The 15,921-nt window shown below is 41.2% G+C and overlaps 1 protein-coding gene across 4 annotated transcripts in view; it reads left to right on the plus strand.

Annotated features, from left to right (window-relative positions):
- ssuh2.1 (ssu-2 homolog, tandem duplicate 1) overlaps positions 1 to 15,921 on the plus strand; it is a 52,743-nt gene that overhangs the window by 32,037 nt on the left and 4,785 nt on the right. Inside the window, exons 4-12 of one of the 4 annotated variants that reach the window (XR_005037105.1) lie at positions 2,219 to 2,348; positions 3,797 to 3,857; positions 4,055 to 4,227; positions 4,758 to 4,820; positions 5,454 to 5,563; positions 6,181 to 6,273; positions 8,732 to 8,837; positions 9,012 to 9,128; positions 10,557 to 11,352. Coding sequence is in view for 3 of the 4 variants with exons in the window: in XM_036950932.1 (XP_036806827.1) it covers positions 2,219 to 2,348; positions 3,797 to 3,857; positions 4,055 to 4,227; positions 4,758 to 4,820; positions 5,454 to 5,563; positions 6,181 to 6,273; positions 8,732 to 8,837; positions 9,012 to 9,128; positions 10,557 to 10,691 (988 nt within the window). In the remaining variant the exon portion in view is untranslated. Of the gene's footprint in view, positions 1 to 2,218; positions 2,349 to 3,796; positions 3,858 to 4,054; positions 4,228 to 4,757; positions 4,821 to 5,453; positions 5,564 to 6,180; positions 6,274 to 8,731; positions 8,838 to 9,011; positions 9,129 to 10,556; positions 11,510 to 15,921 lie in introns of those variants that run through there. The other 3 variants (XM_036950933.1, XM_036950932.1, XM_036950934.1) reach the window with 3 other exon arrangements.

Below are 15,921 nucleotides of genomic sequence, written 5' to 3' on the forward strand. Positions count from 1 at the left end.
GAAATCCACAGGCTCGAGCGGTCACGACCGGGCAGACGAAAATTCCAAATAGTATCCGTAAAGTTCGTAGAAACATGTCAAACGTTTTTTATAATCAATCCTCAGGTTGTTTTTACAATATATAATCGATAATATATTAACTGGGACTGTAGCTTCTTCAATAGGAGAGAGAGAAATGTCTGCAAAACGCTGCTGGCACCCAGCCATCCACTGACGCGATGTGATCTTTCTCGCTCATTTTTCAAAATAAAAGCCTGAAACTATTTCTAAGGACTGTTCACAACATGTGGAAGCCATAGGAAAATGAATCTGGTTGATATCCCTTTAAATGGAGCAAAGGCAGGCAATGGAACAGAGAGCTTTCAGGAAAAACAGCACTTCCGGGTTGGATTTTCCTCAGGTTTTTGCCTGCAATATCATTTCTGTTATACTCACAGACAATATTTTGACAATTTTGGAAACGTTAGAGAGGGGTTTCTATCTAAATTATATGCATATTCTAGATTCAGGGTCTGAGAAATAGGCAGTTTCATTTGGGTACGTTTTTCATCCAAACATCAAAATACTGCCCCCTACACTCAACGGTTTCAGAGAGGCAACAAAGAGACCAAAGATAACCCTGAAGGAGCAGCAAAGCTCCACAGCGGAGATTGGAGTATCTGTCCATAGGACCACTTTAAGCCGTACACTCCACAGAGCTGGGCTTTACGGAAGAGTGGCCAGAAAAAAGCCATTGTTAAAGAAAAAAATAAGAAAACACGTTTGTTCGCCAAAAGGCATGTGGGAGACTCCCCAAACATATGGAAGAAGGTACTCTGGTTAGATGAGACTAAAATGTAGCTTTTTGGCCATCAAGGAAAACACTATGTCTGGTGCAAACTCAACACCTCCCATCACCCCGAGATCACCATCCCCACAGTGAAGCATGGTGGTGGCAGCATCATGCCGTGGGTATGTTTTTCATCGGCAAGGACTGGGAAACTGGTAAGAATTAAAGGAATGATGCATGGTGCTAAATACTGGGAAATTCTTGCCGGAAACCTAGAGATATGAGACTGGGGCGGAGGTTCACCTTCCAGCAGGACATTTACCCTAAGCTGCTAAAGCAACACACAAGTGTTTTAAGGGGAAACATTTAAATGTCTTGGAATGGCCTAGTCAAAGCCCAGACCTCAATCCAATTGAGAATGTGTGCTATGACTTAAAGATCACTGTACACCAGCGGAACCCATCCAACTTGAAGGAGCTGTAGCAGTTGCCTTGAAGAATGGGCAAAAATCCCAGTGGCTAGATGTGCCAAGCTTATAGAGACATACCCCAAGAAACTTGCAGCTGTAATTGAAGCAAAAGGTGGGTCTACAAAGTATTGACTTTGGGGGGGGTGAAAAGTTATGCAAGTTTTATTTTTATTTTTGTATTCTTATTTCTTGTTTGTTTCACAAGGAAAATAATTTGGATCTTCAAAGTGGTAGGCATGTTGTGTAAATCAATTTTAATTCCAGGTTGTAAGGCAACAAAATAGGAAAAATGCCAAGGGGGTGAATACTTTCGCGATCCACTGTATGTTGTAGAGGCTTACATTAAAGAACACCCTCTGTGTTCTGTTAGACAGGTAACTCTTTATCCACAATATAGCAGGGGGTGTAAAGCCATAACGCATACGTTTTTCCAGCAGCAGATTATGATTGATAATATCTCAGTCTGATCTGATTATTCTGACCAATGACTAGTCATCTTTTATTTGCATACGCCAATCAGGGTTGTGTATGTAAATATAGAAACATTTGTAACAACACGCCCACACGATCAGACTGAGCATTTCAACGGCAAGAGGCGGTCCAGGGAAATAAACACACAGAGTGATTTATTAGACACACAGTGATGATTTATAATAATATACATTTAGAAAGACTACACGGGGGCTTTAAGCTGAGATACATTTTTTTTTTTTTAAGTAGAATTCCAGTACAATGTTCTTGGCTATGATTTATTGTGAGGGGTGCCAATAATTTTGACCCATATCTTTTTTTAGAAAGAAAAATATTACTTGTTAATAAACATCAATTTATTTGAGCAATAGTATAATATATATACTTTTTCATTTGTTTGAGCATACAATATATCTCCTTATTTGTATTATTTATTTTATACAGTATTTTTTTTCTCATCTTTATCAAGGGTGCCAATACTTTTGGACCTCACAGTATGTATTCTACAGGGTACCTCAAGTGTCAGAGAGTGTGGCTAGGGAAGCTCTCCTGAAGTTTGTGGGCTCCAAGTGGTCCAAAAGCAGCAAGCCTGCCAGAAACCTGACCTTCAAGGAGTTACAACCTATCACAATGTATCGGGTAAGTCTGCTAACTAGCCCTTCATACTAGACCTCTCGTTAGTATTATCTCTTATGAAACCTCTTGTTGGTAATATCTCTTATGAAACCTCTTGTTGGTCTCTTATGAAACCTCTTGTTGGTAGTATCTCGTATGAAACCTCTTGTTGGTTTCTTATGAAACCTCTTGTTGGTCTCTTATGAAACCTCTTGTTGGTCTCTTATGAAACCTCTTGTTGGTAGTGTCTCTTATGACACCTCTTGTTGGTAGTGTCTCTTATGAAACCTCTAGTTGATAGTGTCTCTTATGACACCTCTTGTTGGTAATATCTCTTATGAAACCTCTTGTTGGTCTCTTATGAAATCTCTTGTTGGTAATATCTCTTATGAAACCTCTTGTTGGTAGTGTCTCTTATGAAACCTCTAGTTGATAATATCTCTTAAGAAACCTCTTGTTGGTAGTATCTCTTATGAAACCTCTAGTTGATAATATCTCTTAAGAAACCTCTTGTTGGTAGTGTCTCTTATGAAACCTCTAGTTGATAATATCTCTTAAGAAACCTCTTGTTGGTAGTGTCTCTTATGACACCTCTAGTTGGTAGTATCTCTTATGATACCTCTAGTTGGTAGTATCTCTTATGATACCTCTAGTTGGTAGTATCTCTAATGAAACCTCTAGTTGGTAGTATCTCTAATGATACCTCTAGTTGGTAGTATCTCTTATGAAACCTCTAGTTGGTAGTATCTCTAATGATACCTCTAGTTTGTAGTATCTCTTATGAAACCTCTAGTTGGTAGTATCTCTAATGATACCTCTAGTTGGTAGTATCTCTAATGATACCTCTAGTTGGTAGTATCTCTTATGAAACCTCTAGTTGGTAGTATCTCTTATGATACCTCTAGTTGGTAGTATCTCTAATGAAACCTCTAGTTGGTAGTATCTCTAATGATACCTCTAGTTGGTAGTATCTCTTATGAAACCTCTAGTTGGTAGTATCTCTAATGATACCTCTAGTTTGTAGTATCTCTTATGAAACCTCTAGTTGGTAGTATCTCTAATGAAACCTCTAGTTGGTAGTATCTCTAATGAAACCTCTAGTTGGTAGTATCTCTTATGAAACCTCTAGTTGGTAGTATCTCGTATGAAACCTCTAGTTGGTAGTATCTCTTATGAAACCTCTTGTTGGCAGTATCTCTTATGAAACCTCTAGTTGGTAGTATCTCGTATGAAACCTCTAGTTGGTAGTATCTCTTATGAAACCTCCTGTTGGCAGTATCTCTTATGAAACCTCTTGTTGGCAGTATCTCTTATGAAACCTCTAGTTGGTAGTATCTCTTATGAATCCTCTTGTTGGCAGTATCTCTTATGAAACCTCTTGTTGGTAGTATCTCTTATGAATCCTCTTGTTGGCAGTATCTCTTATGAAACCTCTTGTTGGCAATATCTCTTATGAAACTTCTTGTTGGCAGTATCGTTTGGAGACATATACTGAGTCCAGATCCAGTGCCTGGGAGATGGAGCCATTTACTGGTAATTTCATACTGTCTCAGGACAGCTTTTTGTCTGTTTCAAATAACTAGACAAGGTGTTTTGTCAGAAACTTACATATTTGCTGTCAATTACAAAATACACACATATCCGAGAAGTTCCAGTTTGTACCCATACAGTACCCGTATGGCACAACAACTCATGACAACGGAGTTGGCTTAACTAGAGCACACACACAGATGTGCAACTAGGCGAGGTATCCCAGGTATCTTCCTCCGATCTCTCAGGCCAGGTGGTAGACGGACCTCAGTACGGGATGAGCCCACCTCCGTGGGACGTCCCGGTGCAACAGCCACAGAGATACATCGATGTGATCCTGAAAGTGCGTGTCCCTCACTCCTCCTTTGTAAAGGTGTGTCTACGTTATTACCTCCGGAAAGGAAAGAGTCTTACGTCCTTCACATCAACTCTGCTTTACAGTAAATACATCAACTCTGCTTTTCAGTAAACACATCAACTCTGCTTTTCAGTAAACACATCAACTCTGCTTTTCAGTAAACACATCAACTCTGCTTTTCAGTAAACACATCAACTCTTCTTTTCAGTAATATATACATCATCTCTGCTTTTCAGGAAAATATACATCATCTCTGCTTTTCAGGAAAATATATATCATCTCTGCTTTTCTGGAAAATATACATCATCTCTGCTTTTCAGTAAAATATACATCATCTCTGCTTTTCAGTAAAATATACATCATCTCTGCTTTTCAGTAATTTAGGCATTTTTCAGAGTCCAAAATTCTGTTGTAAAGGTTGTGTGTGACACATGTGTGTGTGTGTCTGTGTTATACATTTATTAGCCCTTCTATGTTGTGTGCGTGCGTGCGTGTGTGTGTGTGCGTGTGCGTTCCGCTCCTCACCACTGCTGTGGTTGTTTCAGACGTGTCACCGGTGCCACGGCTGTGGTAGGACGCGCTGCACACACTGTGCAGGGAGGGGAAATGTAAGTAGCAACTCCTCCCTCCTTATTTACATTCCCTCTCTCTCACTTCTCTTTAGACATTTTAGTCTAGGAGGCCCAGGAGTTGTTTTCCTGAGCAACGCGACCTGACCAGGGGTGGTTTTCCGTACATAAATCAAAGCCTATCCCGACTTAAAAAGCCTTCTCAATGCAGATTCTCTCTATGTCCGAGAATCACCCCCCGTATGTTATAACTACCAGGGTGCAGAGTTGTTTTTTGGGTCCGGACATGTTGTCAGGGAAACCTCTTGGCCCTGTTTCAGAGGTATTAATAGACTGCCCCCCTGTTTCAGAGGTATTAATAGACTGTCCCCCTGTTTCAGAGGTATTAATAGACTGTCCCCTGTTTCAGAGGTATTAATAGACTGTCCCCCTGTTTCAGAGGTATTAATAGACTGTCCCCCTGTTTCAGAGGTATTAATAGACTGTCCCCTGTTTCAGAGGTATTAATAGACTGTCCCCTGTTTCAGAGGTATTAATAGACTGTCCCCGGTTTCAGAGGTATTAATAGACTGTCCCCGGTTTCAGAGGTATTAATAGACTGTCCCCTGTTTCAGAGGTATTAATAGACTGTCCCCGGTTTCAGAGGTATTAATAGACTGTCCCCTGTTTCAGAGGCGGTGTCCGTTCTGCCACGGACATGGTCGCAGGACAACAGGACATGGACGTAACAACAGGACCGGAAACAACAGATGTTCCAGCTGCCAAGGGAGGGGGAGGAAGAGGTGCAGGACACCTACATTTACTGTATATTTTACATTGAGCAGAAGCTCTCATCCAGAGCGACTTACAGTTAGTGCATTCATCTTAAGATCGCTAGGTGAAAACAGCCACATATCACATTCATATTAAGTACATTTCTCTTCAATTGACTGGCTCTATGTCGTCCGTGCTAGTTCCACCATTGCAGTGCCAGGACAAGAGAAGAGCTTCCTCATCACAATGCTATACTCACAATCTCTCTGTTCATGATATCAAAAACTAGTTAAGATAATGTCTTAAGATAATGTCTACCGCAGCGAGGCATTTTCCTGGAAATGTAATGTCATTATATTTCATGTTCAGTAAAAGGACAGCACCCGTATATGAGCTGCAGATTGTATTGTATCAATTATGATTAAGTGATTTATTTAGTGATTGATTGATTATATCCACTTGAGTTTTGATGATTAAAACTGTCCTTTGTTCCAGTTTTCTCCTCCAGATGTACATTCTGTTGATTGGTTGGCTAATTTATTTATTAATGTCTCTTTCATTCAGGTGTGTGTTCTACCATGGATATAATTTATTAATTTGTTGATTGATTGATTGGCTAATTGATTGATTGATGTCTCTCCTCTAGATGCACGTTCTGCCATGGACACGGACACAAGACCTGCCCCACCTGTCAGGGCAACAGAAACCTGATGCACTTCATTCAGCTCACCATCACATGGTACTGAACTGGGCCCGGTTTCCCCGATGGAACCTAAGCCTACAAGTGTTTTTAACATTGTGTCGGTCCTTTAAACGGCCCGAAGATGTCACAATGCGTCAGTCCTTTAAACGGCCCGAAGATGTCACATTGTATCGGTCCTTTAACGGCCCGAAGATGTCACAATGCGTCGGTCCTTTAACGGCCCGAAGATGTCACATTGTATCGGTCCTTTAACGGCCCGAAGATGTCACAATGCGTCGGCTGCGCGTGTGCGCCATCTTGCCCCATCATGCATACATTTATTTTGTCCCCGCACACCAAACGCGATCACGACATGCAGGTTAAAATATCAAAACAAACTCTTAACCAATTACATTCATTTGGGGACAGGTCGAAAAACATTCAACTGTTATGGCAATTTAGCTAGCTAGCTTACACTTGCTAGCTAATTTGTCCTATTTAGCTAGCTTACACTTGCTAGCTAATTTGTCCTATTTAGCTAGCTTACACTTGCTAGCTAATTTGTCCTATTTAGCTAGCGTTCTGTTGCTAGCTAATTTGTCCTATTTAGCTAGCGTTCTGTTGCTAGCTAATTTGTCCTATTTAGCTAGCGTTCTGTTGCTAGCTAATTTGTCCTGGGACATAAACATAGAGTTGTTATTTAACCTGAGATGCACAAGGTCCTCTACTCCGACAATTAATCCACACATAAAACGGTCAACCGAATCGATTCTAGTCATCTCTGCTCCTTCCAGGCCTTTTCTTCTCTGGGCTTTATATTGCGATTGTCAACTTTCATAAATTAGGCGTCTTACCGCCACCAAACTCGTTCGTCTTTCTATCACCCACGTGGGTATAACCAATGAGGAGATGGCACGTGGGCACCTGTTTCTATGAACCAATGAGGAGATGGGAAAGGCAAGACTTGCAGCGCGAACTGCGTCACAAATAGAACTGACTTCTATTTTAACCCTTGGCAACGCAGACGCTCGTTGGCGCGCGTGAGCAGTGTGGGTGAAATAATTGAATAATATAGATTTCTACATTTATTTTGCAACGTGAGCGGTGTAGTCAGGGTATTACGATGATCTTAACACCACAAAGACTCGTAATACAAGCTGAACAAACAGTTCATGTTATTGTCCTGCTGAACTGAACAGGAGAGTCATATTACAAGCTGAACAAACAGTTCATGTTATTGTCCTGCTGAACTGAACAGGAGAGTCACATTACAAGCTGAACAAACAGTTCATGTTATTGTCCTGCTGAACTGAACTGAAGAGTCATATTACAAGCTGAACAAACAGTTCATGTTATTGTCCTGCTGAACTGAACAGGAGAGTCATATTACAAGCTGAACAAACAGTTCATGTTATTGTCCTGCTGAACTGAACAGGAGAGTCACATTACAAGCTGAACAAACAGTTCATGTTATTGTCCTGCTGAACTGAACTGAAGAGTCATATTACAAGCTGAACAAACAGTTCATGTTATTGTCCTGCTGAACTGAACTGAAGAGTCATATTACAAGCTGAACAAACAGTTAATGTTATTGTCCTACTGAACTGAAGAGTCATATTACAAGCTGAACAAACAGTTCATGTTATTGTCCTGCTGAACTGAACTGAAGAGTCATATTACAAGTTGAACAAACAGTTCATGTTATTGTCCTGCTGAACTGAACTGAAGAGTCATATTACAAGCTGAACAAACAGTTCATGTTATTGTCCTGCTGAACTGAACAGGAGAGTCGTAATACAAGCTGAACAAACAGTTCATGTTATTGTCCTACTGAACTGAAGAGTCATATTACAAGCTGAACAAACAGTTCATGTTATTGTCCTACTGAACTGAAGAGTCATATTACAAGCTGAACAAACAGTTCATGTTATTGTCCTGCTGAACTGAACAGGAGAGTCGTAATACAAGCTGAACAAACAGTTCATGTCATTGTCCTGCTGAACTGAACTGAAGAGTCATATTACAAGCTGAACAAACAGTTCATGTTATTGTCCTGCTGAACTGAACAGGAGAGTCATATTACAAGCTGAACAAACAGTTCATGTTATTGTCCTACTGAACTGAAGAGTCATATTACAAGCTGAACAAACAGTTCATGTTATTGTCCTGCTGAACTGAACAGGAGAGTCGTAATACAAGCTGAACAAACAGTTCATGTCATTGTCCTGCTGAACAGTATTTGTGTAACCTGTAATATGGTGTAAACTCTTAAGTCAACAGAAGCAAGGATTTCCCCTAGGATTTATATCAGCAGTGGTGGCAATGGATTAGAGCAATTACATGCTAGCTATTCCCATAGACTTCCAGTCGTTGAGCTAACAACTATTCATTTAAGAGCGTCTCAGCCAAAACATATAGACTCAAATGATTCCATCATATTACATCATGGCAGCTGGTAAATGAATATAGGGGAAACACTGAAACAGAAGCATCCCGTTGGTCCATTTTCCTGCAGGAAGAACCACGTGTTTGAGTTCGTACCGGACCGGCTGCCTGAGTTCCCTCTCAAGAAGTTTGAGAAGGTGTCTGGGGACGCCTTCTTCGTTGATGAAAGTATTCTGGTAAATATCTATTTTATTTTCCTCGAGTAGAAGGGCTGTAAATATGTGTTAACCTGATCCCAGATCTGTATGTGACCATGATAGAGAGGTTGGCTAGAACTCCCATCAGGCTACATGCCTGTCACTGTGGTGTTATGTTATCATACTCTAACCTTACCGGGCTCATTCCCCCAGGTGTACCCCATCGTGGGTTTCCCTGACCAGGAGATCTGTGACGCCTCCAGGAAGGCGTCTCAGGAACACCACAGCAAGTTCTCACCACAGCAAGTTCCCTGTCGCATCCTACAACAGGTGAGTTATCTCTGGGCCTATAGCTGGTGTCCTTGTCCAATACTCATCCTACAACAGGTGAGTTATCTCTGGGCCTATAGCTAGTGTTGTTCTGGTCCAATTCTCATCCTACAACAGGTGAGTTATCTCTGGGCCTATAGCTGGTGTCCTGGTCCAATTCTCATCCTACAACAGGTGAGTTATATCTGGGCCTATAGCTAGTGTTCTGGTCCAATTCTCATCCTACAACAGGTGAGTTATCTCTGGGCCTATAGCTGGTGTTCTGGTCCAATACTCATCCTACAACAGGTGAGTTATCTCTGGGCCTATAGCTGGTGTCCTGGTCCAATACTCATCCTACAACAGGTGAGTTATCTCTGGGCCTATAGAGGGTGTCCTGGTCCAATTCTCATCCTATAACAGGTGAGTTATCTCTGGGCCTATAGCTAGTGTTCTGGTCCAATTCTCATCCTACAACAGGTGAGTTATCTCTGGGCCTATAGCTGGTGTTCTGGTCCAATTCTCATCCTACAACAGGTGAGTTATCTCTGGGCCTATAGCTGGTGTCCTGGTCCAATACTATTGATTTTCTCTCTCTCTCTCTCTCTCTCTCTCTCTCTCTCTCTCTCTCTCTCTCTCTCTCTCTCTCTCGTCAGTCGTATCCTACAACAGGTGTTCTTCTAGTCTTTCAGCCCTGTTAGGGACCTTTCCTAATAATCCTGCTTTCTTCCATCTTTCCTTTCCTTCCTTCCTCCTCTGTCAGTAGAATCCTGCAATATGAGTTACACCTGTAAGGGTTCTGTCCCAATGCTATTCAACTGCATTCTTTCTTACTTCCTTCGTCCTCTCCTCTGTCAGTCGCATCCTGCAGCCAGTGAGTCTGCTCTAGGGCTTTTCACAATACCGAACCTAACCAAGCCGAGTCAGACCAAGCCATACTGAGCTAGCCTGATTACTTTTCCAGCAGAGTATCTGGAGTCAACCCAGTTTGATTTGGGTCAGGATGATAGTGTGGAAAGGGTAATACTCCTGAACGGACTTCTCACCTCCTGCCGTGCCCCACCTGAGGCCCATAGAGGCCCGTTTCTTTACTGTTCAACAACAAAAATGTGATTACCTTTAACGGCCACTAGAGGCCAGCACTGACATAAATATAACAGATCCTTCCTGGATAGAGGCTCTGTTTATTTTTTAAAATTTTATTTCACCTTTATTTAACCAGGTAGGCTAGTTGAGAACAAGTTCTCATTTGCAACTGCGACCTGGCCAAGATAAAGCATAGCAGTGTGAACAGACAACACAGAGTTTACACATGGAGTAAAACAATTAACAAGTCAATAACACAGTAGAGAAAAAAGGAGAGTCTATATACATTGTGTGCAAAAGGCATGAGGAGGTAGGCTGATCCTGTGTAGTAATATCTACTCAAATATGTCTGTTTGTTCACAGCGTCAAACCATCGAGTTGGTTCCCATCACTCACGCCTTCTATTCCTACAGTGGAAAAGACTACGACTACTTTGTTTACGGTCTCGAGAATAAGGTTTTCACTCCTAAATATCCTTCCGCCTGTGTTATATTATAAAAGGAAACATCTCATGATAATGTTAATGTTAGTCCTGTCCTTTTGTTTTTATTTTATTAATATTTTACAGTCATAGTCAATACAATATACTTTACTTATTGTTGTCGTATAATCAAGGAGATAAGGAATGTCTACAGTGTTCTGGAAAAGTGTAACTACAGTCTTGTTGATTGTGTATAGACAAAAGTCTATCCTGACATTTTTACATTTGTAATTATTATCTTTTTTTTTTTACTCAAAAGGGTGCTAGCCGTGTTGAAACTCATTGTAAAACCAGTGCCTGTTCATTCCAGCCATTCCAACCACTGATTTTTCCATCACACCATTGAATTGAAAGTATATGCTATACTATAACAATAATATCCAGAGTTTGTGAAGTTGGATAATGGAATATTTTATTCTGAATTCTGTTATGTTTGTCTGTACCTCCGTGGACTCTCCAGTTTTGATCATAGAGATGGAACTGTAGAACATAGAATGAGAAGCGGAATCATTTTAATTCTATGGAGAATCTAGTCAATCTGTTTCTATGGTTCTGGATCATCCACTGAGGTCTAAGCTCAGAGTAAGAGAGGTGTGTTGCCTGAGCTCAGAGTAAGAGAGGGGTGTTGCCTGAGCTCAGAGTAAGAGAGGGGTGTTGCCTGAGCTCAGAGTAAGAGAGGTGTGTTCCCTGTGTGTTTCTAATTGTAATCATCTAAATGTTTTTTTTTATATATATAAATCTGAATTTTAATACATGCACCTTACAGCCTATATGCAAAATAAAACAACTTTTCTATACCCTGTATTTTTATAATTAAAAAAAATATGATTGTGAATATTGGTATTTTTCATCATTTGGAACTGGAAGGGTGTAATTACTTGTTGAATAAAACAAACGACTTGTCTATGCCCGTTGTTATATTACCAAACTGTAGTGGAATAGATACACCTGCACAAACACTTTGTTCCCACCCGGCGTGCGTCATGAGTGAAATAAGCGGATGTTTTCTTGGCGAGAGAGCGGGAGGGGCTGGGAAGCGCAGCGCAGGAACATGGAGTGTAATTAACTATTGGAGGAGTGGCCTTCCCAGACCAGCATGCGGACTTTGTTTATAACGTGAGGAAGGGGGACAATGTGGAGACATCTCACCTCACTTCGCTTTTTCAAGGCTTGCAGCAGTCCGTTTCTCTCGCTCTGTATCATTAGGCTGCCTGCGGTAAATTAGGAGTGGAATAACTCATCTTCAGGAATCACTATCAACGAAAGAGTGTCTGGTGAGTTTGCTGAAAAGTTTACTGTGTGATAACTGTGACAACTTTGCTGTGTTTACTGTGTGATAACTGGATGTGTTTGCTGTGTGCTCTGAGGCAGGCTATGAGCATATTGTGTGAAGGTAAATCATATAAAGTGAGTGGTCTTTGAGAATTATTTTGTGTAGTTTATCAGTTCGACCATTTAAAAAAAAATCAAGAACACATAAAACTTGATCAATTTCTAGATCAATCAATATTATACCCAAATTATTTTTGGCAAACGTTTGTGGCTCTGTATATAACCATTTGGGGAAACAGGTAGCCTAGTGGTTAGAGCGTCGGATCGAGTCCCCGAGCAGACAAGGTAAAAATATGCACTGATTTGATGCGTTTTAACCTTTTAAACACAATATCAAAATATGGGGAAAGATACTTGAACCTACTTGGGGAGAGAGGTGGTGAAATTAGGTAGAGAAAGAAAGAAACAGAGAAGCAGAGAGACAGATGCTTGGAGAGTTTGAGTAGGCTGTTGTTGACACGTTAACAGTGCTGCCCGCTCCACACTGTAAAGATCCTGCAAGCTGCATACTACACTCTCTGTGGGACTCCAGTGCAGTGTTCACACTTCACAGTGCTTATCGGTTTTGATACCTTGCTCCGCTGGTAACTGAGATCAATGGCGACCCGTCATTCTGGACAGGTGGGGCAGAGCCACACTTGTTATGAGCCCCACTTTTTTTTCTTATTTTTTTCGGCTTGCCTGTTTTGCATGTTATTTAGGGATTTATGTGTCATATCAGTTTGCAAACAATGTAAAAAAAATATATATATATATTTTGATTGAGTTAATTAAGCCACATACTCTACCTACATGATCTCTTTTGTTTTCACGAGAAAGGCAGCTCCAAAAATGCAGGTGTTTCAGCCTTGCTCAGTGCTTTCTGTGGTGGTTGGGCAGCCAAGTGGAAAATACAGGGTGTAGGTGTTGGTAATGTTCTCTGGTTGTGCCGTGATTGGCTCAGTGTTCTGTCACTCATGGGGACACTACTTCAACGCCAAGTCTAAGGGTAGAGCTCGAAAATTCAAGCCCCTTGGGTGCTGCCATAGAGTTACATTAGGAGTGCCCATCCAAGAAGGCTCAAGGTCATTGGCCTTGTCAAATCACGTTATATTTACAGTAGCTTTGATTGGAAAGTAGCTTTGATCATGTCAACATCATACTTTCAAAATCTTAGCTATCAGTCATCATGAATCAAGTCGATATTCTATTGACAAATCCTTTTTAATCCTTGACATATGAAGATAAATAATGAAGAGAAATGATAGAGAAAACGTATCGGTGCTCATCGGCCATTGGACCTAAACATTACACAACAAGTTGAAAATTGCAAATTCAACAATGAGTTGTTTGGAAGGAATCCTTGTCTATCACAAGCATTTCACTACACTCGCATTAACATCTGCTAACCATGTGTATGTGACCAATAAAATGTGATTTGATTTGAGCAATCACTAGCCTGCTATTAAGTAACTAAAGAAAATATAAAAAATAATTAAAGACCAACAATAAAATAACAGTAACGAGGCTATATACGGGGTATATCGACAGAGTCAATGTGGAGGCTATATACAGGGTATTACAGTACAGAGTCAATGTGGAGGCTATATACAGGGTATTACGGTACAGAGTCAATGTGGAGGCTATATACAGGGGGTACCAGTACAGAGTCAATGTGGAGGCTATATACAGGGTATTACGGTACAGAGTCAATGTGGAGGCTATATACAGGGTGTTACGTTACAGAGTCAATGTGGAGGCTATTTACAGGGTGTTACGGTACAGAGTCAATGTGGAGGCTATATACAGGGTGTTACGGTACAGAGTCAATGTGGAGGCTATATACAGGGTGTTACGGTACAGAGTCAATGTGGAGGCTATATACAGGGGGTACCAGTACAGAGTCAATGTGGAGGCTATATACAGGGTGTTACGGTACAGAGTCAATGTGGAGGCCATATGCAGGGTGTTACGGTACAGAGTCAATGTGCTGGGGCACCGGTTAGTCGAGGTAATTAAGGTAATAACCTCTGCAAAAAAATAAACGTCCTCTCACTTTCAACTGCGTTTATTTTGAGTAAACTTAACATGTGTAAATATTTGTATGAACATTACAAGATTCAACAACTGAGACGTAAACTGAACAAGCTCCACAGACATGTGACTAACAGAAATTGAATAATGTGTCCCTGAACATAGGGGGGGGGGGGGGGGGGGGGGGGGTCAAAATCAAAAGTAACAGTCAGTATCTGGTGTGGCCACCAGCTGCATTAAGTACTGCAGTGCATCTCCTTCTCATGGACTGCACCAGATTTGCCAGTTCTTGCTGTGAGATGTTACCTCACTCTTCCACCAAGGCACCTGCAAGTTCCCGGGCATTTCTGGGGTGGAATGGCCCTAGCCCTCACCCTCCGATCCAACAGGTCCCAGACTTGCTCAATGGGATTGAGATCCGGGCTCGTCGCTGGCCATGGCAGAACACTGACATTCCTGTCTTACAGGAAATCACCCACAGAACGAGCAGTATGGCTGGTGGCATTGTCATGCTGTAGGGTCATGTCAGGATGAGCCTGCAGAAAGCAGGATACCCTGCGCGAATCCGACCATCACCCCTGGTGAGACAAAAACGCTAATCGGTGAAGAGCACTTTTTGTCAGTCCTGTCTGGTCCAGCGACGGTGGGTTTGTGCCCATAGGCAACGTTGTTCCCGGTGATGTCTGGTGAGGACCTGCCTTACAACAGGCCTACAAGCCCTCAGTCCAGCCCCTTTCAGCCTATTGTGGACAGTCTGAGCACTGATGGAGGGATTGTGCGTTCCTGGTGTAACTCGGGCAGTTGTTGCCATCCTGTACCTGTCCCGCAGGTGTGATGTTCAGATGTACCGATCCTGTGCAGGTGGTGTTACATGTGGTTTGCCACTGTGAGGACGACCAGCTTTCCGTCCTGTCTCCCTGTAGCGCTGTCTTAGGCAGTACGGACATTGCAATTCATTGCCCTGGCCACATCTGCAGTCCTCATGCCTCCTCGCAGCATGACTAAGGCACATTCACGCAGATGAGCAGGGACCCTGGGCATCTTTCTTTAGGTGTTTTTCAGAGTCAGTAGAAAGGCCTCTAAGTTTTCATAACTTTGACTTTAATTGCCTACCGTCTGTAAGCTGTTAGTGTCTTAACGACCGTTCCACAGGTGCATGTTCATTAATTGTTTATGGTTCATTGAAGAAGCATGGGACACAGTGTTTCAACCCTTTATAATGAAGATCTGTGAAGTTATTTGGATTTTTACGAATGATCTTTGAAAGACAGGGGCCTGAAAAAGGGAAATTTCTATTTTTGCAAATGTAGATGTAGGTTTATGTAAATGTAGGTAAAGTGACTATGCATAGATAATAAACTCAAAGAGTAGCATCACATTAAAAATGGGGGTGAGAGGGGGTCAACGCAAATAGTCCAAAAGTATATGACTATATAACGACCTGCCATATATCATCAATATATATAACTATATAACACCCTGCCATACATCATCAATATATATAACTATATAACGCCCTGCCATATATCATTAATATATATAACTATATAACTATATAACGCCCTGCCATATATCATCAATATATATAACTATATAACTATATAACGCCCTGCCATATATCATCAATATATATGACTATATAACGCCCTGCCATATATCATCACTATATATAACTATATAACTATATAACGCCCTGCCATATATCATCAATATATATAACTATATAACTATATAACGCCCTGCCATATATCATCAATATATATGACTATATAACGCCCTGCCATATATCATCAATATATATAACTATATAACGCCCTGCCATATATCATCAATATATATAACTATATAATGCCCTGCCATATATCATTAATATATATAACTATATAACTATATAATGCCCTG

This window comes from Oncorhynchus mykiss, chromosome 17 (assembly GCF_013265735.2).
Source record: "Oncorhynchus mykiss isolate Arlee chromosome 17, USDA_OmykA_1.1, whole genome shotgun sequence".
In the NCBI taxonomy this organism is placed as follows: Eukaryota; Metazoa; Chordata; class Actinopteri; order Salmoniformes; family Salmonidae; genus Oncorhynchus; species Oncorhynchus mykiss.